The sequence below is a fragment of the Martes martes genome (genome assembly GCF_963455335.1).
Source record: "Martes martes genome assembly, chromosome: 8".
NCBI classification, from domain to species: Eukaryota; Metazoa; Chordata; class Mammalia; order Carnivora; family Mustelidae; genus Martes; species Martes martes.
In genome coordinates, this window is record NC_137895.1 from 620,045 (window position 1) to 641,267 (window position 21,223).

The 21,223-nt window shown below is 60.3% G+C and overlaps 2 protein-coding genes across 7 annotated transcripts in view; both read left to right on the forward strand.

The window, feature by feature from the left end:
• Positions 1–855: 855 nt before the first annotated feature.
• On the forward strand, positions 856–18,130 carry MLC1 (modulator of VRAC current 1; the record flags this gene model as incomplete). Of its 6 annotated transcripts, none has more annotated exons than XM_080812161.1 (11): positions 856–1,035; positions 1,571–1,660; positions 2,708–2,761; positions 3,438–3,539; positions 11,425–11,523; positions 11,932–12,003; positions 12,799–12,915; positions 14,800–14,856; positions 15,404–15,526; positions 16,901–17,053; positions 18,056–18,130. In XM_080812161.1, the coding sequence occupies 11 exons, from the start codon at positions 856–858 to the stop codon at positions 18,128–18,130; spliced, it is 1,122 nt and encodes a 373-aa protein (XP_080668287.1). The 6 variants fall into 6 exon arrangements, with proteins under 6 accessions (XP_080668287.1, XP_080668288.1, XP_080668289.1 ...); XM_080812162.1 differs by having other exon boundaries at positions 15,404–15,523; XM_080812163.1 differs by lacking the exon at positions 14,800–14,856.
• Positions 18,131–20,716: 2,586 nt separating this feature from the next.
• The window catches only part of TTLL8 (tubulin tyrosine ligase like 8), a gene marked incomplete at both ends in the record, with an annotated part of 47,810 nt that continues 47,303 nt past the window's right edge, over positions 20,717–21,223 (forward strand). Inside the window, one exon of the mRNA XM_080811842.1 lies at positions 20,717–21,128. Within this exon, the coding sequence (XP_080667968.1) occupies positions 20,717–21,128 (412 nt within the window). The remainder of the gene's footprint in view (positions 21,129–21,223) is intronic.

Consider the following 21,223-nt stretch of genomic DNA (forward strand, 5'->3'; position numbering starts at 1 on the left):
GTGTCTCCAGGCAAGGAAACTCCCGTCCTTTCTCTTTGCTCAGTGAGCAGAAATAAAGGGCCCGTGGGAGCGCCGAGCTGCCTTGGGAACCAGCCAGTCCCCGTTCTGAGCAGGTCAAGGGCCCTGCCTGCGTTGAAGGCACTCGTGTGCGTGTACCGTGGTGACGGGTCATCCTCTGGGGTCGCAGAGCGTGGGACCAGCTGCCCGAGAGGGTGTGAACATGCAGCTCCTGGTTTGAACCCCACCCGGCTTCCGAGCTCCGGACACTGCTTGCAGGTGGGCGGTCACCCCCCGCCGTGGCCCCGATTGGAGCTGGCTGGCACCGATGCCCTCGCCCTTACACAACTGCCCCAGAAGCTCAGCGTCCCACTCTCGAGTCTCATTGAAATTCGGGAGGCGACGGCGGGGCTTTGCCACACTTTTGTTCCTCCGTGAATAGCGGTTGCTGGAAGCCAAGGCTGCTGACTCCCCGGAGACGGGGCCGGAGCCTCTGGAGGTAAGCGCGCCGGCCACACTGTGGGCGCCTTCGGGCTCTCGGCTCGGTGGGCATCTCGAGCGGGCGCGGGGCTGCTACTGTGGGTGCGGGGTGGGGGTACGGGGGGCCCGCGTCCTGGGGGCACTGGCGGCCGCTCAGTGCTGGGGCACTGGGGGCTGAAGGGGTCTTTGTTCTCTTCAGGTTCACAGCATTTTCCTACGGACGATACTTGTTTTACTGAGAACAGCTTCCTCTAACTCGACTCTTCAGAGCGGCTGAAGTCAACGATCGTTTTCTTGCTGGTGCGTCAGTGGCAGCCGAGGGCACCCGGGAGCCGCGGTCCTGTGGCCTCTGATGCCGCGGTTTGCGGCCCGAGCACCATGACACGGGAGGAGCAGGGCAGGGAGGAGCTCAGCTACGACAGGACGCCCACCCTGGAGCGGGCACGGCCCGAGGCTGGGAGCTACGGCCCCGACGCGAAGCCCAGCGAGCTGCAGCTGGCCACGAGGCTGCCCCCGTGCCTCACCCACAAGACGTGGGTCCTCTCCGTGTTGATGGGGGTGAGTAGCTCCTCGCAGGCGAGTACCATGTTCTCCCTTGTTCCCAGGCCCCCGGACCCCACGCTCCCATCACGGTGGGGCACACACGACCCTGGCCCAGACCCAGAGCCTCAACCTTGGCGACGTTTCCATCTGTCAGGCCTGCCGTGAGGCCCGGGTGCCCCTCACAGCCGGGAAACCCTTGGCCTTGTGGTCATTTCCTGGCTGTCCGCTTGGGCCAGCTTTGCAGAGAGCGCAGAATGGCGCTGTGTCCCGGCCTCCGAGACTGGCCCCGGGGGTGGGATGCTAAGGCTCCTGGATCTGTGCGTGTTGGGGCGAGCGAGCGTCCAGGGGCAGCCCCGTGTCTTGCTCAAGATTCCGACAGAGGCGTCTCCCTGCCCACTCGGTCTGACCCTGTGGGGGAGAGAAAGGGAGGAGTTGGGTGTGGCGGGAGCTGGCGACCACGCTGGCCATCCTGGCCGGAGGACTCGTGGTCGAGTGGCCTCGTGGCCCAGCGGGCCCGTCTCGCCCCCTGAGCGGTGCTGCTGTTTTGCAGAGCTGTCTGCTTGTGACGTCGGGGTTTTCGCTCTACCTGGGGAACGTGTTTCCCTCGGAGATGGATTACTTACGCTGCGCGGCAGGCTCGGTAAGCACGCTCGTCGGCCGCCCCGCCTGTGCCGGGCTTTGTGGTCGTGTGGCGGAGTTGGTGGCTCTGAGATTTGCCTGTTGCTGTCCCTTGCTCCCCTTCTGACTTCAGAGTCAAATAGAATTTGATGCCCGTCTGAGGCTCTCGCCGCAGACTCCCGGGCAGGACACGGCGCTTGGGTTTCTAAGAGCTGCACACGGCTTCGGGTGTCCCTGAACTGGCAGGACGCCCGGCCTCCGCTCCCATAGGACAAAGCTCCTTGAGAGAATTGGACCCTTTCCCTGCTGTTGGCTCTGGGGCCTTCTCGGTGGCCCTTTTTCACCACTGGAGTGGCCCTTCTTGGGGGTCCCAGTGCTGTCTGGCCCAGATGCTCCCGGGCAGCACTGACCTGGGCTGGACATTTCAGCAAAGTCCTTGGTGGTACCCTTCCCCCTCAGAAGTGACAGGCTGGGGAGACGAGCCACGTGCTCCTGCCAGTTCCCCCTCCACCCTTGCAGGCTCTGTCCCCGTAGCTCGTGGGGTCTGCGGGGGCCCTGGTATCCACAGGGGCGACACCTGGCACCCACAGTGCCCAGCCTGGTGCCCTTCCCTCCACCTCCCCACTACCCTGACACCCCACGTTTGCCCCCACGCTTGCCCTCTTCCTCCTCCTCCACTTCCGTGGGGATCAACTCCGACAAGAACCTCCTCAGGGCTCTGGGACTCCTGAACATTTCCACTTTTTCACACGGGATGAGTTTCCCTTCTGGGGTAATTCTCCAGCCAGGACAACCTCGATCTCGTGCAGCTGGCGATGGCTGGCTCTAAGTGCGCTCAGCACGAATAGCTTTCGTTTTCTGCCCTTTCTGTTCCTTCGGAAAAATTACAGTTTTTCCAGAATAAATTGTTTTCAAAGCCCTGAGACCTTGCGCCGCTGCCAACACCTGTGCCTCGGACGGGCGGCCCTCGTTTGGCCGGCAGGTCTGGGGTCATTTGAAAGTGTGAGTGCTGCAGGTGTGAGGGCGGCAGGGGTTGGCCGCGGCTCACGGAGCTCGGATTTCTTTGCAGTGCCTTCCCTCAGCAATCGTGAGCTTCGGGGTTTCACGGAGGAACATCAGAGCGGTGAGTCCAGGCCTCCGTGCGGGCTCTGCGGGCGCGGCTCTGAGCTGTGCGGGAGCCTCTGAGGGCGGGACGTGCCGGGTGGGGGATGGGGAAGGAGGCCCAGGCCGCCTGCAGGGCTGACGGGCACTCACCTGTGTGTGCATGTGTGTATCCGTGTGCATCTGTGTGCATGTGTGCATGTGCATGCGTATGCGTGTGTGCGTGTGTCTGCACACACGCGTGGACGGGGGCGTCTGCACTGCCAGCAGCCCCTGTGCCCCGCACAACAGGGCTTCCTGTACCCTCCCCCCGGCCTCGAGGGGCTGCAGCGCACCCTCCCTGGCTCGTTGTGGTTTTTTAAAAATTTTTTAAGATTTATTTTAGTGGGAGAGAGAGTGTGTGTGTGCACATGCGTGAGCACAGGGTGGGAGGGGCAGAGGGAGAGGGAGGCCTTCAAGCAGATGCGCACTGAGCACAGAGTCCAACGCGAGGCTTGAACCCAGGACAGTGAGATCAGGACTGTGGCCAAACTCAGGAGTCCGGCGCTCTACTGACTGAGCCACCCCATTGCCCTTGCCCTGGCTCGTCCTCATGTGGCACATCCTGGGGATTTTTAATTAATAACCTGGAATTTGGTGCAACGATACCATTAGTTTTTAGTTATGCTCGGAAGAGTGACCCCCGTCTTGTTTTCCAGATCCCCAACTTTCAGATCCTGTTTGTGTCCACGTTCGCCATCACCACGACCTGCTTGATCTGGTTTGGATGCAAATTGGTCGTGAAGCCCTCAGCCATAGACGTGAGTCCCCGGGTGGGGCGGCGGGTCCTCCTGCTGCCGCGGGGGCCGGGGGCTCTGGTCCCGCTGAGTCTGGGCCTGAGAGGGGGTGGCCGCTGGGCTGCAACGGTGCAGAAGCCACGTGGTCCGCGCGCCCGAGCTCTGGAGTCTGGCAAGGCTGGAGTTTTATTTTTGCGTTTGAGAGTGGTCTTTTCTCGACTGTTGTGCTGGGTCCGTGGATTTGTTGATAACGTCTTAAAAGTCTCTTTGACAATGTTTTTCGTCAAATCTGTGATGCTCTTGATTCCAAGGTGCCCTGTTAGTGTGTGTGCCACTAAGGACAGTGGAGAGACTGTTAGTGTGTGTGCCACTAAGGACAGTGGAGAGACTGTTAGTGTGTGTGCCACTAAGGACAGTGGAGAGACTGTTAGTGTGTGTGCCACTAAGGACAGTGGAGAGACTGTTAGTGTGTGTGCCACTAAGGACAGTGGAGAGACCTCCCCGTTTAAGCTGTGACACCAGGGGAGTGTCCCACAAGAGAGGACTCGTCAGGGTCCCCTCAAAAAAATAGACAGAAATGCCTTGTTTTATGGGAAACGTTGAACTCCCTCTTTTCAAGGGCAGGAAGAGAGTGCGGTGGCCCCGAGGAAGTGTCGGCCAGTCCCCCGAGGCAGTCACACGAACACTGTCCTATGGACCTGGCAGGGACACTCCTGTCGCCATTGTCTGCAGATGAGGGGATTCCCACTGACTTGACCTTAAACTCAACACACGCAGCAAGGTTGCTGGGCGTGAAGATCAGCATACAATTGTACCAGCAACAGAACATTTTGGAAACCGTAATTCGAATACCAAAAGCATTTTATGGAGTTAAATGTGAAGGTCCTGGGATGAGATCAGGTTTGTGAGGCTGACTTGTAGGCGATGGGGAACTCTTACTGAGAACCGGGATGCCCTTGTTAGCTCAGTCCTGCCAGGAGCACGTGTCACACGGGGGCACCTCGTGACGGCAGCGGGACCCAGCACGATTGTGACCAAGAGCCAGGGATGGCAGCCCCTGGACAACAGCTGGGGACTCACCCCACAACCAGGAGCTCTTAAACAGCCCCCACCCCCGCTTCCGGAGCAGCCCTGGACGTGGAACACACTGGTGCTGCTGGACCCCGACCGGGGCATGTGGGGGCCCTCCCACTGCGGGTCCGTGGGAGAGGGTCCTCACCGAGGAGGAAAGCACGGTGCCCTGGGCGGCTGGAGGCGCTCTCAGCCTCGCCGCCGTCACAGGAGGTCAGGGGAAGCCGCAGGGAGGCGCCGTTTCCAGCAGCGCGTGGCTGGGAGCCCCGGAGGCAGAAGGAGCCTGCCCCCCCCCACCCCGGGTGACCCACGTTCTGTGGAAACTGTCTGGTGTCTGCGTGTGTTCTGAGGAAACACACATGGGGAGGGGACTCTGCCCCCCCCCGCCCCAGGCAGGGCAGACCCTGGGGAAACACGTGTGCACCCAGTGAGGAAGTGGGGCTCTGGCAGCCCTGGGGATGGTGCCCAGAACCCCGAACCGAAGCAGATCCTCAGTGTCCCTGGACAGTGCCCCCCCAACACACACACTGGGTAAAGCAAGGCGGAGAGCCCCATGCCACCCAGCCTTCCCCTCCGGCGTGGCCCGTGGCTGCAGCGCGGCCGGCCCTGGAGCTGGAGCTCTGGTCTCCACCCAGCCTGGGCCACCGCGCGGGAATCCGGGGTAACCAGGCCTTTAGGGGTTTGGCTCCTGAAGGCCGGGCCACAGCGCACTGGGAGTGTGGGCTGTGGCACCGAAGACACGTGGCTCTAATGCCCGAACCACCAGGGTCTGGGGCTGCACGTGCGCGCGCACACACGTGTACACACTTGCACACACACGCGCACACAAGGGCACGCGTACTTGCGCACACTTGCACATGCGTACTTGAACACATAAGGGCACGTGCGCGCAAGTGCACACTCGCATATGCGTACTTGCAAATGCACACACAAGTGCGCACGCGCACACACAGGGAAATAGAAAGCTGCAGGTGGGACGTGCCATTCGGGGTTCCCACACACCTCCTCCCGGCTGGCCCTGGGCGAGCATGTCTGACGTCCCCACAGGGCGTGTGCAAGACAGCCCACCCGCCCCCACCATCCCTGTTCAGCCCCCTGTGGGTCTGTGCGGTGTCCCCGGGGGGTCCCGTCTCCCCGCACTCTTTGGGGTGGGTCCAGGGGGCTCAGCTTCCCTGCCCCCTGCCAGGAGCGGGCCCACGGGGACGCACTTCTGCAGGGTCTCCTACACCCGCGTTGGGGCAGCCCGGCTCTCACACCCCTGCTCAGGGCTCAGGCTTCCCAGACCCCGTGAGCTTCCCTGGTCTGCTATGCTCGGGGAGGACCCCAGGGGCAGCCGCTCACGACTTCCCTCCCCCTGTCTCATTCCCGAAGCTCCTGAGCTCCGGAGCTCCCTGTCCTGACAGTTGCCCCTTGTCCCCCTCAGCACCCCCCCCCAGTAAATCCCCACCCCATCTGTTACTGGGCCACACCAGGCGCCACACACCCTCCTCCCCTCCCACAGTGCCGAGCCCTCGGGCTGCAAGGGTGCTTCAGAACAGGGTTACCGAGTCCCTCAACAAGTGTCCCGGGATGCGTTGTGGTCACTTCAAGTTTACAAAATAATTTTGTGAGCAGTGGCCTCTTCGGTCTGTTAATCACCCCGCGCAGAGGCCTCCATGGTCTCTCAATGGATTCAGATCATCCTCTGGGTCCGTCCTTAGGGCCTCAGTGTTTTGTGCATCTTGGGCAAGTAATTCCTACATCATTTACAGGTTTTGTTGCTAGTAGGGTATCTTATTTTTCAAATGACATTTTCAGATGGATTAATGGAGTACAAAGATAGGGATTTAGTTTTTTCTTTATTTGGAAATATTTTAAGACTCAAAATAATTTGAACAGATGGTAGGTGAGTTCCTGTGTGCTCGTCCCCAGCTTCCCCAAGCAACCCTGTCCCGTGTCATCAACCAGGAGGTTGGCCCTTGCTGCTGGGTACTCAGTTGGGTGAATGTTCACACTGTGTGGTTTTTAAGTAAGAAGGTGTTTCGTCAGTTGATTTTGTGTCTGGAAACTTTGCTGAACTTTCTTATCCTTCACAGTTTTTTTGTGGGTTGTATGGGATTTATGTGCGGGTGAGCGTGTCATCTGGCTCCTTCTTTCTGAGGAGCTGTGGTGGGTTTCCAGCACCGTGGGAAACTGTGGGGCATCTCTGTCTTATTCCTGACCCCACGCGAGTTGCAGCCAAAGACTCCCTGTTACATTTTGGATGTGTAACTTCTGCCAAGTTAACGTTTCTTCACCTGCTGGTTTACCATGACCTTTTCATTTTAAAAATATAAACAGGTCTTGGGGCGCCTGGGTGGCTCAGTGGGTTAAAGCCTCTGCCTTCGGCTCAGGTCATGGTCTCGGGGTCCTGGGATCGAGCCCCGCATCGGGCTCTGCTCAGCGGGGAGCCTGCTTCCTCCCTCTCTCTCTCTGCCTGCCTCTCTGCCTACTTGTGATCTCTGTCAAATAAATAAATAAAATCTTAAAAAAAAAAACAGGTGTTGAAGTTTCATAGTTTGATTTTGCATCTGTAAGGTGCTCTTTTCTTGCTCTATTTGACGGATCAGTGTTTCTGGTGTTGCGCCTTCTTTCCTGGGCTACTGTAGATACTCGGATGGGCTGACCCGCCGGCGTTGTGTTCAGGATTTCCGCACCACCTGCGGAGATGGCCGGTGCTTCCTTCTTCCGCGGAGCTGTAAAGTGAACTAGGCAGCAGTGGTCTCTTCTGTGTTTAGGAACGACATGACAGAGCAAACTGCTGCTGAAGGTTGGGTAGAACTCACCGTGGAGCCTCCATCCCGAGCCCTCGCTGAGGGAGAACGTCATTATTAGCAACAAATTTCTGTTTCTGCTTCCTCTTCGTTTTCGTCGTCATCCTCCTTCTCCTTTTAAAGATTTTATTTCTTTATTTGACAGAGAGAAATCACAAGTAGGCAGAGAGGCAGGCAGAGGGAGGGGGAAGCAGGCTCCCCGCTGAGCAGAACCCGATGCGGGGCTCGATCCCAGGACCCTGACACCATGACCCAAGTGGAAGACAGAGGCTCAACCCACTGAGCCACCCAGGAGCCCAAATTTCTGTTTCTTCTTGTGCCAAAGTTTGGCTTTTCTCTTTTAATCAAAAATTTCTCCATATTATGCAGTTTTTCAAAAATGAGCAGCACATAATAGCCCCTAACATTGCTCACTGCTTTATGTGTGCGATCTAGAACTTCTTTTTTTTAAGTGCAAGTTCTTTTATTTTTTAATTTTTAATTTTTAAATTTCTTTTCAGTGTTCCAGAATTCATTGTTTAAGCACCACACCCAGTGCTCCATGCAATCCGTGCCCTCCACAATACCCACCACCAGGCTCCCCCAACCCCCCAACCCCTCCCCTCCAAGATCCTCAGTCTGTTCCTCAGAGTCCACAGTCTCTCATGGTTTGTCTCTCCCTCAGATTTCCCCCAACTCCCTTCTCCTCTCCATCTCCCCATGTCCTCCATGTTATTCCTTATGCTCCACAAGTAAGTGAGACCATATGATAATTGACTCTCTCTGCTTGACTTATTTCACTCAGCTTAATCTCCTCCCGTCCTGTCCATGTTGATGCAAAAGTTGGGTATTTGTCCTTTCTGATGGAGGCATCATACTCCATAGTGTATATGGACCACATCTTCCTCATCCATTCGTCCGTTGAAGGGCATCTTGGTTCTTTCCACAGTTTGGCGACCGTGGCCATGGCTGCCATAAACATTGGGGTACAGATGGCCCTTCTTTTCACTCCATCTGTATCTTTGAGGTAAATACCCAGTAGTGCCATTGCAGGGTCATAGGGAAGCTCTATTTTTAATTTCTTGAGGAATCTCCACACTGTTCTCCAAAGTGGCTGCACCAACTTGCATTCCCACCAGCAATGTAAGAGGGTTCCCCTTTCTCCACATCCTCTCCAACACACGTTGTTCCCTGTCTTGCTAATTTTGGCCATTCTAACTGGTGTAAGGTGGTATCTCAGTGTGGTTTTGATTTGAATCTCCCTGATGGCTAGTGATGATGGACATTTTTTCATGTGTCCGTTAGCCATTTGTATGTCTTCTTTGGAGAAGTGTCTGTTCATGTCTTCTGCCCATTTTTTTTTAAAGATTTTATTTATTTATTTGATAGATAGAGATCACAAATAGGCAGAGAGGCGGGCAGAGAGAGAGGAGGAAGCAGGCTCCCCGCCCAGCAGAGAACCCGATGTAGGACTCGATCTCAGGACCCTGAGATCATGACCTGAGCTGAAGGCAGAGGCTTTAACCCACTGAGCCACCCAGGTGCCCCTTCTGCCCATTTTTTTATGTGATTGTCTGTTTTGTGTGTGTTGAGTTTGAGGAGTTCTTTATAGATCTTGGATATCAGCCCTTTGTCTGTACTGTCATTTGCGAATATCTTCTCCCATTCCGTGGGTTGCCTCTTTGTTTTGGTGACTGTTTCCTTTGCTGTGCAGAAGCTTTTGATCTTTTTTTTTTTTTAATTTAAAGATTTTATTTATTTATTTGACAGAGAGAGATCACAAGCAGGCAGAGAGGCAGGCAGAGAGAGAGGGGGAAGCAGGCTCCCCGCGGAGCAGAGAGCCCGATGTGGGGCTCGATCCCAGGACCCCGGGATCACGACCTGAGCCGAAGGCAGAGGCTTTAACCCACTGAGCCACCCAGGCACCTCCCAGAAGCTTTTGATCTTGATGAAGTCCCAAAAGTTCATTTTCGCTTTTGTTTCCTTTGCCTTTGGAGACGTGTCTTGAAAGACGTTGCTGTGGCCAATGTCGAAGAGGTTACTGCCTATGTTCTCCTCTAAGATTTTGATAGATTCCTGCCTCACATTGAGGTCTTTTATCCATTTTGAGTTTACCTTTGTGTGTGGTGTAAGAAAATGGTCGAGTTCCATTCTACAATAGCTGTCCAGTTGGACGGCCATGTGTAACTTCATTTCAGAATTTCATGTGTCTTCATCGTATCTGCCTTATACGTCCTTGCGAAGAGCCGGCTCTTGCTTTGGTTTGTCTGTGGTCGCCGCGCTCTCTTTCTCGTGTGTCCGGGACTGCTTCTGGGTGGGCCAGCAGGGGGTCGGAGCCCTGCATCCGTGGTGGGCTGGCAGCCGAGCCTGCTGGGGTGCGACTGCCCCGTCTCCAAGCTCCGGCTTAGCTGCCTCTGATCCGACACGTAGCATTTCATCCTTGTTTGGTTCTAGGGATTTGCACGCCTCCCGTTTGCCTCTCCAGACCCGCTTCCCACGCAGCGCCTGCCTGTCTGTGCCAGGAGGCAGCACGTGTGCCCGTGAGAGATGGAGATGGGTTGTTAGTGAGTGGTTAGTGTGTCCGTCCCTGGATCTGAGCCCTCTGGGGTGCTGGGACGGGGGCTCGGTCCTCTCTCGCGGCCACGCCCTCCCTCCCCTGGTCCTCACTGGTCGCTGCCACACTGGTAGGGTTCCTCCAGTCCCTCCTCATGGCTATCGCTGGGTTTCTTGTCAGGAACCTGATGAAACAGACCCATGGGATTATTTTTTAAAACCTTCCATTTGTTGTTTTCTAATGTTATTTTTACAGTCAGAATGTACAACTTGTAGTGTCGATTTTTTGGAATTTACCTAGGCTATTTTGTGGCTTAATAGATGGTCAGTTTCTGTTAACATTCCAAATATATAAAAGAACAAACGTTGTCTGTTTTATTTTGCATGTAGGGTTCTGTAGATCAAACATATTAACTTCATCTGACTTTAGATGTGGTTTTATTATCACCCGGGGCTGCGGAGGCCTGCAACCAGGAGACAGCCGCCGTCGGGAAGCCAGCTCATCCCTCACAGCCCCAGGATGGGGGGGGGCAGGCCGTGCCCAGGCTGGGGGCCACCCGGGGAAGCACCAGGAGGCAGAGCGGGAGGGGACGAGGGCAGGGGACTTTCCTGTGGTTTCCGCGGGAAGGTCCGGACAAGGCAGGGAAACAGGCCGAGGACTGGCTCGCGTGAATACGGTCCGCGGGCTCCGGGCTCCCCTGGTTGTGGGGCACCTGCCCTGGGGGGTAGGGGCGGGTGAGGGAGGCCCCGAGGCTGGGAGCCCCACAGAGGGGTGGGTGACCAGGGCCCCAGGTCGGCCAGCTTACATGCATATCCTACAATTTATTAACTAGGTTTTTTTGTTTGTTTGTTTGTTTTTAGCATTTTGTTCTGTGATTGTTACCAGAGACAGGTTTTCTATAGCGGCCGACACAGTCACGATGTGGAACTGTTGTCTCATCACCAAGCCCCTCGTCTCTTCAGTTCTTGGCATCGTGCATAGAGCTGTGCAAAAGCTCCCAGTTTTGAAATGAACTTCAGTTTTTGTATCTTTATTTATTTATTTATTTTTTAAAGATTTTATTTATTTATTTGTCAGAGAGAGAGCGAGCATGAGCACAGGCAGACAGAGTGGCAGGCAGAGACAGAGAGAGAAGCAGGCTCCCTGCCGAGCAAGGAGCCCGATGTGGGACTCGATCCCAGGATGCTGGGACCATGACCTGAGCCGAAGGCAGCCGCCTAACCAACTGAGCCACCCAGGCGTCCCAGTTTTTGTATCTTTAAACACCCAGGAGGGGCAAACCACTGAGGAAGGGCTAGCTCGGGGGTCGCCACGTCCAGGCCTAGAGCTAAGAATGGTTTAGAGAGAGAGAGAGTCAGGGTCCGAGAGGGTGTGTGGCCCCCGTGCCTCGCCTCTGGCCTCGCTCGGGAAGGCTGCGCGGAGCTCGGACTTCTCAGCCTGTCCGTGAGATTGTCTGCATTTACGGAAAGCAAGTGAGGAGTCTGTTTCATAGACACGTGTTCTCTTTTGGCAGATAAATTTCAATCTGATTCTGCTCCTTCTGTTGGAGATTTTCATGGCGGCCACAGTGATCATCTCAGCACGGTCCAGCGAGGCGCCCTGTAAGCAGAAGGTGGGTCCAGCCGCAGGCTGCGCACGACCCCCAGCTGGCGCCCCGGAGCACAGGTCGGCAGCACGGGAGCCTGCCCCTGGGCGCCCCACACAGCCCCACGTCTCCAGGGAGTCCCGAGGCTCATGGCCATAGGGAGCACGGTGGAAGGTGTGATGCGACCTCCCCGCTGTGTGGTTCTGGTCCAGGCCTGGGGCCCGGCGTTTCCCACACAGAGACAAAGTCTACAGCAAGTGTTACCTTGAAAACGGCGAGCGCAGCGACTAATCCCATTTACATAGGCAGGGAGAACCTCTGACCTCAGAGCACAGGGGTCCGGTGCGGAGAGCGGGGGCAGCGGCTCTCCTGGGGTGCAACCCCGCCCCCCGCGGCACCTGCGACGCCAGCAGCCAAACGTGTTTTTCCTCTCAGGGTCCCATGCCGGACGGCGCCAACATGCTGTATGAAGTGGCCTTTCCTGCCCGGGTCCTAAAGTCCTATTCGGTGAGATAAACTTCCTTTTCTGCCCGAGGACTTATTTATGTGGGGAGGGTCATGTGACACAGCGTCCTGAGTGTCCCCTGCTCTCCGGGGCGGTCCTCAGGTTCACCCCCTTCCTCTCACAAGGATCCTGGTTGGAAGGGGGTGACGTGGCCACCCTCTCCGGTCACCTGTTTCCAGACTTGGGTGTTTTCCACTGGTCTGATAACCCTCCGTTCTGAGCGTGGCCTTCCTCGTTTCTGTAGCTCCCCGTCACGGTGTCTGGACACGTGCAGGTTGCCTTCTGTTATCACTTAGCAAGTCCCCCGCCGGCGTTCGCCCTAAAACCTGTGCTGACCGGGTCAGTGGCCCGGTTCTCCCGCCATCGGCCCTGTGGGCTGTGCCCTTTTGCCCCGACGTTCAGCCCCGCTTGTTTTTGGGGGTGCTTCTGGCACTGTGTGGGACTGCCGTCCTCTCCGTGGCCTCATGGACGCCGTCCCTCGTGGGCAGCCCACGTCACCGTGTGGCCACGTGTGTGCCGAGTTTTGTCCCTTCTCGGTTTTCTCGCTGCTTCGTCTTCCCGGGCCTTTCCCACCTGCCTTTGACGGGTGGGAGTGTCGTCCTTCCTTCTGCGTTTTTCCTTTTCCCACCAATTTTGAGTTAGAAACTACGCGTTTTTCCATGTTCTCTTAGAGGTCCTCAACATTTCCACGTGTTGGCTCCTTTGCCCCGAGCTCTTAGAGCAGTCGCACCCCTGCCCGCTGGCCACACACGAGACGCTTTGCCTGGGTGACCCCGCCTGCGTGCTCTGCCCCCCAGGTCATCGAGGTGATTGCTGGCGTCTCTGCCGTCCTGGGTGGCATCATTGCTCTGAACGTGGACGACGCTGTCTCGGGGCCGCACCTCTCAGTGACATTCTTTTGGATCTTAGTGGCCGTGAGTACCCCTGGTGGCCTCATGGTCTGATGAGCAAGTCTGTCACTGACAGCAGGGGACGTTGCTCGTGTCGAACAGAAAGGCCCAGCGTCTCCCATCTGCACCCACAGGCAGCCTCGGCAGGTGTGGGCTCCTCACTGCCATGTGGAATGGTTAAGATCGACCCCTGTGTGCCCCATGCTCCCAGATGTGGTCACCCCGAGGCTGCTTTGCCACGTCCCTGGGTCACATGGGGTGCCTGCAGGAGGGGCTGGTTTGTCCCACCCTGCTGTCCAGGGCCGTCCCGTGTGGGTGGACAGGACACAGGAAGCATCCCTGGCCTCATCCTCCTGTTCTCCTGGAGGTGCTGCTGCCTGCCGGTTTGCACATTCAGCCGCGGGAAGGGGGGACTGGTGTCTCCTCTGGACGCTGGGGCTGGGGTCCTGCTGCATCCCAGGGCTCAAAGTAACACCGTGGGCGCCTGTGCCCAGCCTGGCCGAGCCCTGGGAATGATGGCCAAGGGACCTCCCAAGGACTGGAGTCTGGGGAGTGAGAGCAGGTGGGGAGGACGGTGTGGCCGTCATCCCCAGACCAGCCTCCCTGGGCCTCTCTCTCTGCAGGTGCCCCCCACGCCCCCAGATGTGGAATGCAGAGAGGAAAGGATCACGGGTGGTCCCTGGTGGGGAGGGGTGGTCTGGGAACAGTAGGAGAGGCCAAGGTCATAGACCAGGCCGGGGTCTAGGGCTTGGGGCCTGGCTGGGAGCCTGTTCCTGTGGTGTCCCTGGGCCAGTGGTGTGTGTGTGTGTGTGTGAACAGCTCCCCGCCACAGGCCAGTTTCCCGCTGTCCAGGGCCTGGGGCTGGAGGAACCACCCAGCAAACCTGAGCCCTGCTCCCGGCATGCCGGGGCCACTGAGTCTCTTCCTAAGCAACTGCTCTGCGCCCAGCGGTCCCCCTGTGCTTCCGACCAGAGAGCTTGCCGGAGCACACTCACCCCAGGCTCCGGCCCGCCCCACTCACCTCTGCAGCCACGCCCACACCCCTACCGAGACCAGCGCCTTCAGAGGGCTGCTCCGCTCTCTGTCCTCCCGCTGCAGCGCCTACCTGTGTCCCGCTCACTCTCAAGCAGGAGCCCTAAGCCGGCGTAGACACCCTCCCAGTGTCCAGGGGTCCGAGCCGTGCCCACCCAGGGCGTGGGTGTGTCCCTCCCCGTGCGGGCATGTGGCTGGCTAACCGGCACCTGTACACACTAGGGTCCACGGGCTCAGTCAGCTCGGCAGGCCCAGCCCTGGTCTCCTCGGGAAGGACGTGTCCTCCTGCTTCCCTCTCCCGCCTGGACTGTGTGACCCAGATGGCGTCAGAGTAAATCCGTCCCTTCCAGTAAGATGAAGCGGCCCTGTGTCACCGAAGGGGCAGGGCACCTGCGCCATGGAGCAGTCAGCGCCGTGGGTGGTCCTGGGGGCCCCTGAGTCCACCCAGCCGAGGCCAGCCTGCAGCGAGCTGGTGCGCTCTTCAGAAACGCCCGCGTCTGACTGTGGAGGGCGAGGGTCTCTGGTCAATGCAAAGCAGGGTCACGGAGACAGCGGGATGTTACTGGGCGATGGGGTGGATGTGGACGCAGCGGCACTGTTGAACCCGTGGGAGCGCTGCGTGGTGGGCGCCGGTGGAGCGCGGTCCCCGAGGACGTCTCCGCGTCGGCAGGCTCGCACACAGCGGCTGGGGGCAGGCAGCCCGGCTCGGCCGACGGAATGACCCTGGGGCAGCTCCCCCAGCTCCTCCGCAGCCTTGCAGAGGCTGGCCCTCTCCCGTCCATCCCAGCCCCAGCCCGCCGGCCCCCCGGAACAGGAGAGCACAGGGAGCAGCCGTCCTCGCCGTCCCCTCTGAGGTCGTGCTCTCTCTCCTCCTAGTGTTTCCCGAGTGCTATTGCCAGTCACGTCACAGCCGAGTGCCCCAGCAGGTGTCTGGTAAGTGAGGCCTGGCCACCTGGCCCCTTCCCTAGCTCTCCCCCAGGGCGGCAGCAGCGGGAACCGGGCGGCGGGGTGGGCAGGGAGGCCTGGCGGGTGCTGCTTGGAGGGTGGGACTGTCTGCGGAAATGGGGGGGGGAGCCCGGAGACAGTCCTGGGGCTCAGCGGGGCGGATGCCGGCCCACCAGCCTCAGCCTGCGTCCTGCGTCTTGTCAGGTGACCCGCTGTTGGACAGCGACAGACACTCAGTTTGGGCCTGAACTCCCCGCATTCATACTTTGCAGCCCCCGTGTGCCTGGCGGCCCGGCCCAGCCGGCAGCACAGTCTGCCGGCCACTGCGAGAGGCCAGCTGCGTGTGTGTCCCTCTCCCAACAGAGTGGGTAGTTGTGAGGAAGCTGGGGGGACCCGGAGTTCACGGGAGACCAAGCTCAGACCCTAACAGGAGCCTCGGGCAGAATGCAGACGCCGATGTCCGCCCGCGCCTGTGCCGGCTGTGGCTCCCGGGCCCGCTGGCCCGGCGGAGCCGAGCACCCACCTTCTCCCGCAGGTGGAGGTGCTGATCGCCATCTGCAGCCTCACGTCCCCGCTGCTGTTCACCGCCTCCGGGTACCTGTCGTTCAGCATCATGAGAATCCTGGAGATCTTCAAAGACTACCCGCCCGCCATCGAGGTATGTGCCAAGGCCGGAGGGAGCACCTGTTCCTCCACAGCCTGGCACCGGGGCTCGTCACCGGTTTTGTCACACGGGGGAGGCCGTGCGCCGGTGTGGCTGCCGTGGGCATCTCTCTGGACACACGTGGCCTTGGACTGTGTGTGGCGGTGCTGGCCTGTCGTTCCCAGGGGCCTCTGTGTCTGTGTCTTGCCCACTTTCCGGGGGTCTTGCGCTCGACCGGTATTTGGGAGACCGGCGCTGTGGAACGGAGGGTCCGGACACTGGTCCCCGCCCGGCAGCTGTGACTTCTGTCCTGAGGACGTCTCTGTTTATGCCGTTAAGTTGGTCCGTCTCTTCCTTTGCTGCTTCTGGAGTTTCCGTCACCGGGAGACAGGCTGGTGCTTGTGTCTGGCGGGAGCCGACCTGGAGCACGAGGCTGTCAGACGCCAGGGACTAGAATGTCCACCTTCCCTGCCCTTCGGGGACATGCGGGCCTGCCCGCAGCTGAGCTTCCGGCCCTGCCGGCCCGTTTCTGCGCCCGCCGCTCTCACACATAGCCAGTGCCGCGGGGTGCCGGTCCTGGAAGTTTGCCGACCGGCTTCACGTTTGACCCGGCCTGTTGCCTGCTTACCTGTCACCGCTTCTCAGGGTCTCCTCAGTTGTGTGTGTGTTTTTCTGTGTGGGTTTTAGAATCAAGCTGCTGGGCTCCAGCGGCACTTTTTTTTTTTTTTTTTTAAACTGGGCTTGTGGGTAGATTTGTCTGTTAACTTGAGAAGCGGCGTTTCCACAGTGACACTGTGCGGAGCTGGGGTTTTGTGTCTCTGCCGAAGGTCGCGTGGGCTGGGAGGGCCGGGGGCGCCCCAGGATTCTTTGCTCGCCAAGGCTCCCTCTGCCTCCCACCCCCGTTGGTGCCAGGCGCTCCTCAGACCCCTTCCCTCCAGCAGCCGCCGGCCTCGGCTCCGAGGGAAGGTGGATGGCGTCCGTGGGCCGTGGCCTGGGCGTCCCAGGGCGGCTTCCACACAGCCGGGGGCTCCACCCCGCAGGGACGCCCTCTATGGCGTCCCATGGGGCTCTATGGGCGGTGGTGTCGGGGTACGGGAGACTAGGCGGGGAGCCCCAAAGCCATCTTCGTGTCCTCTGTCAAACCCAGGGCTGCAGAACGTAGGGCAGAATCGATTTCCTTGCTTCCTGTTGGTGAGACAGAAATCCTTGTGCAGAAGGGCTCGTACCTGGATCGAGTCACAGTAGCTCAGCTCCGTCCTCAGCCTGGGGCCCGGGCACTGCCTGCGTGGCCTCCCTTGGCCGTCAGAAGCAGCCTGTCCCACGCGGGCAGCAGGCCGGGGTGGCCGGGAGCCCCGGCGGGCAGCGCCGCTCACCGCCCTGTCCCCGCAGCAATCCCACGACGCGCTGCTGCTGCTGCTGCTGCTGGCGCTGCTGCTCCAGGCCGGCCTCAACACGGGCACCGTCATCCAGTGCGTGAGCTTCAAGCTGGCCGCGTCCTGGGACACCCCGCAGGCCGGCCCGCCCGAGCGCCCCACGGGGGAGGTGAGCGGCTGCGGGGACCGTCCCGGCTGGTGGGGTGGCTCAGTGCTCACATCTGTTCCTGAAAAGGTGTTGTGCACCAAGCTCACACGGACAGGGACGGGAAATTGCTCAGGACCCACGCAGGTCGCGGGGGTCCTTCCACCCTTCCACCCTTCCAGGGTGGTCCTGCCAGCCCACCCCGACAGGTGTGGCGTCAGTGACCTCTGGCCAGCAGGCTCTGTAGGCTCATGCCAGCCCCTCCGCCAGGCTCGAGGCCCGCACAGCTGGAAGGCTGCGGGTCAGTGTGCTCCCCGTGAGGTGTTCATACTGTGGACTGGCCTTTGTGCGTGCGTGCCCGAGCTCCCGCCGTGGGCCCCCACTCAGCGAGCCGGGCCCTCTGTCCTGCCCTGCGCTCTCTTTCACCGAGATCCACGGGTGGTGTCCTCTCCTGGTTTTTATCCACGAGGGCTGGTCTCCCGCAGGGATGGGATGGCGTTGCCCCGGGACGTACCAGAGATCCACCTGGTCTGGGTGGGGACACCTCTGTGCTGACTGCTGAATTAGAGCTCCCAGCAGTTTCCAAAACAGCAGGTCCAGAGGCCCAAGGGCCGGGCAGGTGGCCTCCCTGTTCCCATCTGCTGACCTTGGCCTCAAGCATTCTCCTCAGGCCCCTTCTCTGCAGGGGTGCTGGTCCCCTCCCCCCCAGGCGCCCTGTTGATTCCTGTGGTGTCTGTTTATTGGGCGCCTACTGTATGCAGATGCTTGTGCTGCAGGCGCTGGGATGTCTGTGGGGTGGATGCTCAAGTGTCCTCCCACCCCTGCCCAGGCTGTGTTCCTGGGGGGGATGTGGGAGGTGGAGGGGCGGGGGTGTCCATGGCCTCCCCACTGCCCGGGTCCTGTGCTGTTTCCTGTGTTGTCCCAGATGAGAGAAGCTCTCCAGTGAACAGCTTTCCCGCCTACCTGCTGCCGCGGGGGGTGGGGGGGGCACACAGGGGAAATAACACTCTGCCTGTTTGGCCACAGGTGTCCAGAGGCCCCCTGAAGGAGTTCGACAAGGAGAAAGCCTGGCGGGCCGTCGTGGTGCAAATGGCCCAGTGAGCACGGGCTGGGGAGACCAAGGCAGGAGCGGGGCCCCTCCTGGCTCGTGGTCCTCCAGCTACCACTGCCCAGCCAGGCCCCGCAGCAAGGTGGAGTGTTCATCTCTTAGAGTAGTTTAATTCTGCTTATTGGTCTGTAGGTTCCTGGCCCTGAGGCGCCCCCCTCGTGAGCAGTGGGGCCTGCAGGTGCGGCTGGGCCCCTGCGGAGCCAGGCCCTCCAGGGCTGATCCATAGGCTGGGACGTGTGGCCAGCCCCTGTCCGCTCCTCCGGCTCCGGGCGGGCTTCCCTGGCCTGCTCGTGTTGAGCAGACGCACACAGCCCCACGTGAGTCTAACGGGGTTTCTCTCCTGAGACGGGCCTGGACCAGGGCTCAGCCTGCCAGTGTGGTTTCTGACAAGGGAGCACAGCTGCGTGTCCCCATCGCGTCTCACGAGTCAGGGTAGGCCCTTGTCCCCAGGGCCGTGGGCGCACGGCCGCTGTCCCTCTGTGAAGCCCATGTGCCCCAGTGTCTGCCCTCTCTCTGCTCGCCCCGGTCGTGGCAGAAGGACCCTGCCTGCTCCGTGGCGCTGGTGTCTGTGTCGCGGCGGGGGCGCAGAGACCCGCGCCAGCAGTGCTGGTCTGCCCTTGGCCAGGGGCCCTCCGGCTCCTGAGCCCTTCGTCAGCACCCACACGGAGCGCGACCTGAGCCACACCACAGCTCAGTGTTCTTCGGGGTGGGGCCATGTCCAAGGCTTTGCAAACTTGGGCCCCAGTTCCTGGTCTCACTGGCCTTGCCGAGGCCGGTGAGTCCCCTCCCCTGTCAGGGTTTCTGCCTCCGCTCCCATTACCAGGCTCACAACGCCGGCCGGACGCCCCGGAACCCTCCCGGGGCCTGTCGCCTCGCAGCCTCCAGCCGGTCTTGTTTCTAACCTCACTCGCCTGAGGTCAGGCCCCGGCTGGGGGTCTCCTCCGTCTGCCCCTGCCCCTTTGCCTGACCGCAGAGACAGTGTGGTGTGAGAAGAACATTTGCTTCCGTTAAAGTCGTGTCCCCAAACTAGTCCGCGCCGTCTCCCCGTCCTGGGGGTGCGCCCAGGATTTCCGGACGCCCGGTTGCCTTTTCCCAGTTGACGGTGCTGGCAAACCGCCGCGAGCTGGCAGCGGCTTCTGCAAGTGTTCCAGGAACTGTCCTGGGGCCCGAGCTTTCATTCCCAAGACGACCCCCCTCTGCCTCCCGTGGGAGGAGCGGGGCGGCCCTCTGCTCTGCTGGAAGGTGCTAAGGTTTGCTCCTTGCTGAGCTGAGGTCCTCTACCGTGGCTCAGTAGTGAGGATTGTCTGGGGCTGGCCCTGGGGCGTGGATTCCAGGATCCTCCCTGGTTTCTCATTTCCGAGCACAAGGGACTGGCCGCCTGTATTCACGAGCATTCACGATGACCTGGGTCATTTTCAAACAGGAAGAAAGCAGGTGAGACACGGGAGAGGTGGACTGTCTCTGAATGCCATCGATGGCTCTCTCCTGCACGTGCACACATCCACCCACCTGTGCGCGTGCGCACAGGTCCCCTAGCCACAGTCCCCGTCCCCTCCCCTTCCTGTGGCGTCCAGGCCAGGAGGCCAAGGGGCTCTGCTAGGAGCCTGGGACAAAAGCAGCACAGTCCATGCTGATATTGTCCGGGGGACAGAAAATCTGAGTCTGGGAGCCGGCATCAGACACCTGGGGGCTTAGCGCTGGCTTGTACTTTATTTCGGAGAGAGCTTGAGGAAGGAAGGCTAATGGGGTTTTAGACATTTATAATTGTTTTCATTTGCGTCTGATGTAGTTCAGCATCTCCTGCACAATAAACGCTAACATGTAAACGTGGCCTTTTTCATTTTGGGTCTCTCAGGGATCACTTTGCCCAGGTTGTGAGAAAAATAGAGGTAAAGCAAAGGAGGGCTGGTGGAGGCGAGGTCATTCCTTCTTTTGTGATGTATGTGAGGCCACGTGGAGGTGGGGACTGGTGAGCACCTGGAAAGGGGCACAAACACCCCTCCTGCCTAGAGGCACTGCCCACCCACACTGCCACAGCTCATGCAGAGAGTGGAACCTCACTTTTAGGCTATCTTGAGAAGTTAAGTGCAAAATAAAGATGATTTAAAACCAAATAAAGATAATAGGTAGGTTTCGGAGCAATAGGGTAGGTGGCTCTTTCTTACTCCTCCCTCCACAAAGAGGAAGGGAGGAAGGAGGAGGAAAAGGGCTCAGGGACTTTGGCTGGTGTGGGACCCTGGGTGCAGCTGGAACTGGGGGGGAAGGGAGGCCCCCGTGAAGGACCCTGGGGACACAAAGTCCCCCTCGGGTTCTTCCCCAGGACGGGAAAGCTGCCCCGCTGGCAGTGGTTGCCCGCAGCCCACGTGGGGACACCCTGTGTGCAGCCCCCTGCCTGGCATCGCCACCCCAGGGACTGCGTCTCGGTCTCTGCTCCCCCGGCCCAGCCGTTGTGGGGCACCGGGAGCGAGAGTCTGAGGGCCGTGGGGTGGGGTCAGGGGCCGGTTGTGACTCTCGCTCTTTATGACTTGGGGGCCTCTGACCGCCAGGGCGGGTCTTTGTGACCAACAGCCCTGTGCCTGATGGGGCTTCGTGACCCCGATCGGGGGCGGTGCGCCCCGTCCTTCCCCGAGGACGCCATGGCCCGGCGCCCCGGCCCCCATCCCCACGCCTCAGACGGCAGCCCCGGCTCCGGGTCCAGCGCTGACGTCACTGACCGCGGCCCCCGGGGACCCGCGCCCCACACGCGCCGCCGCCCCCGCCGGCCCCGCCGCAGCCGCTCCGGACGCCCCCCGCCGCCCCCGCGCCCGCGCAGCCCCACGCCCCGCGCCGGCCGCCGCGCCGCGGCCCCCGGGCCCCGCGCCCCGCTCCCCCCGCGGGCGCGGCTTGCACAATGCGCCGCGCAAACCCGGCCCGTTGCCCCGGGCAACCGCGGGACGCCGGGCGGCGCGGCGGGGGGCGGGGGCGCAGCGCGCGCCACGGGGCCGGTCCCGGGTGAGCACCGGCCCCCCTCGCCTCGGAACCCCGGCCCTGTGCCCCTGCGCACGCCGGACGGGACCCCGCGCCCGGGCCGGCTCGAGCCCTCGCCC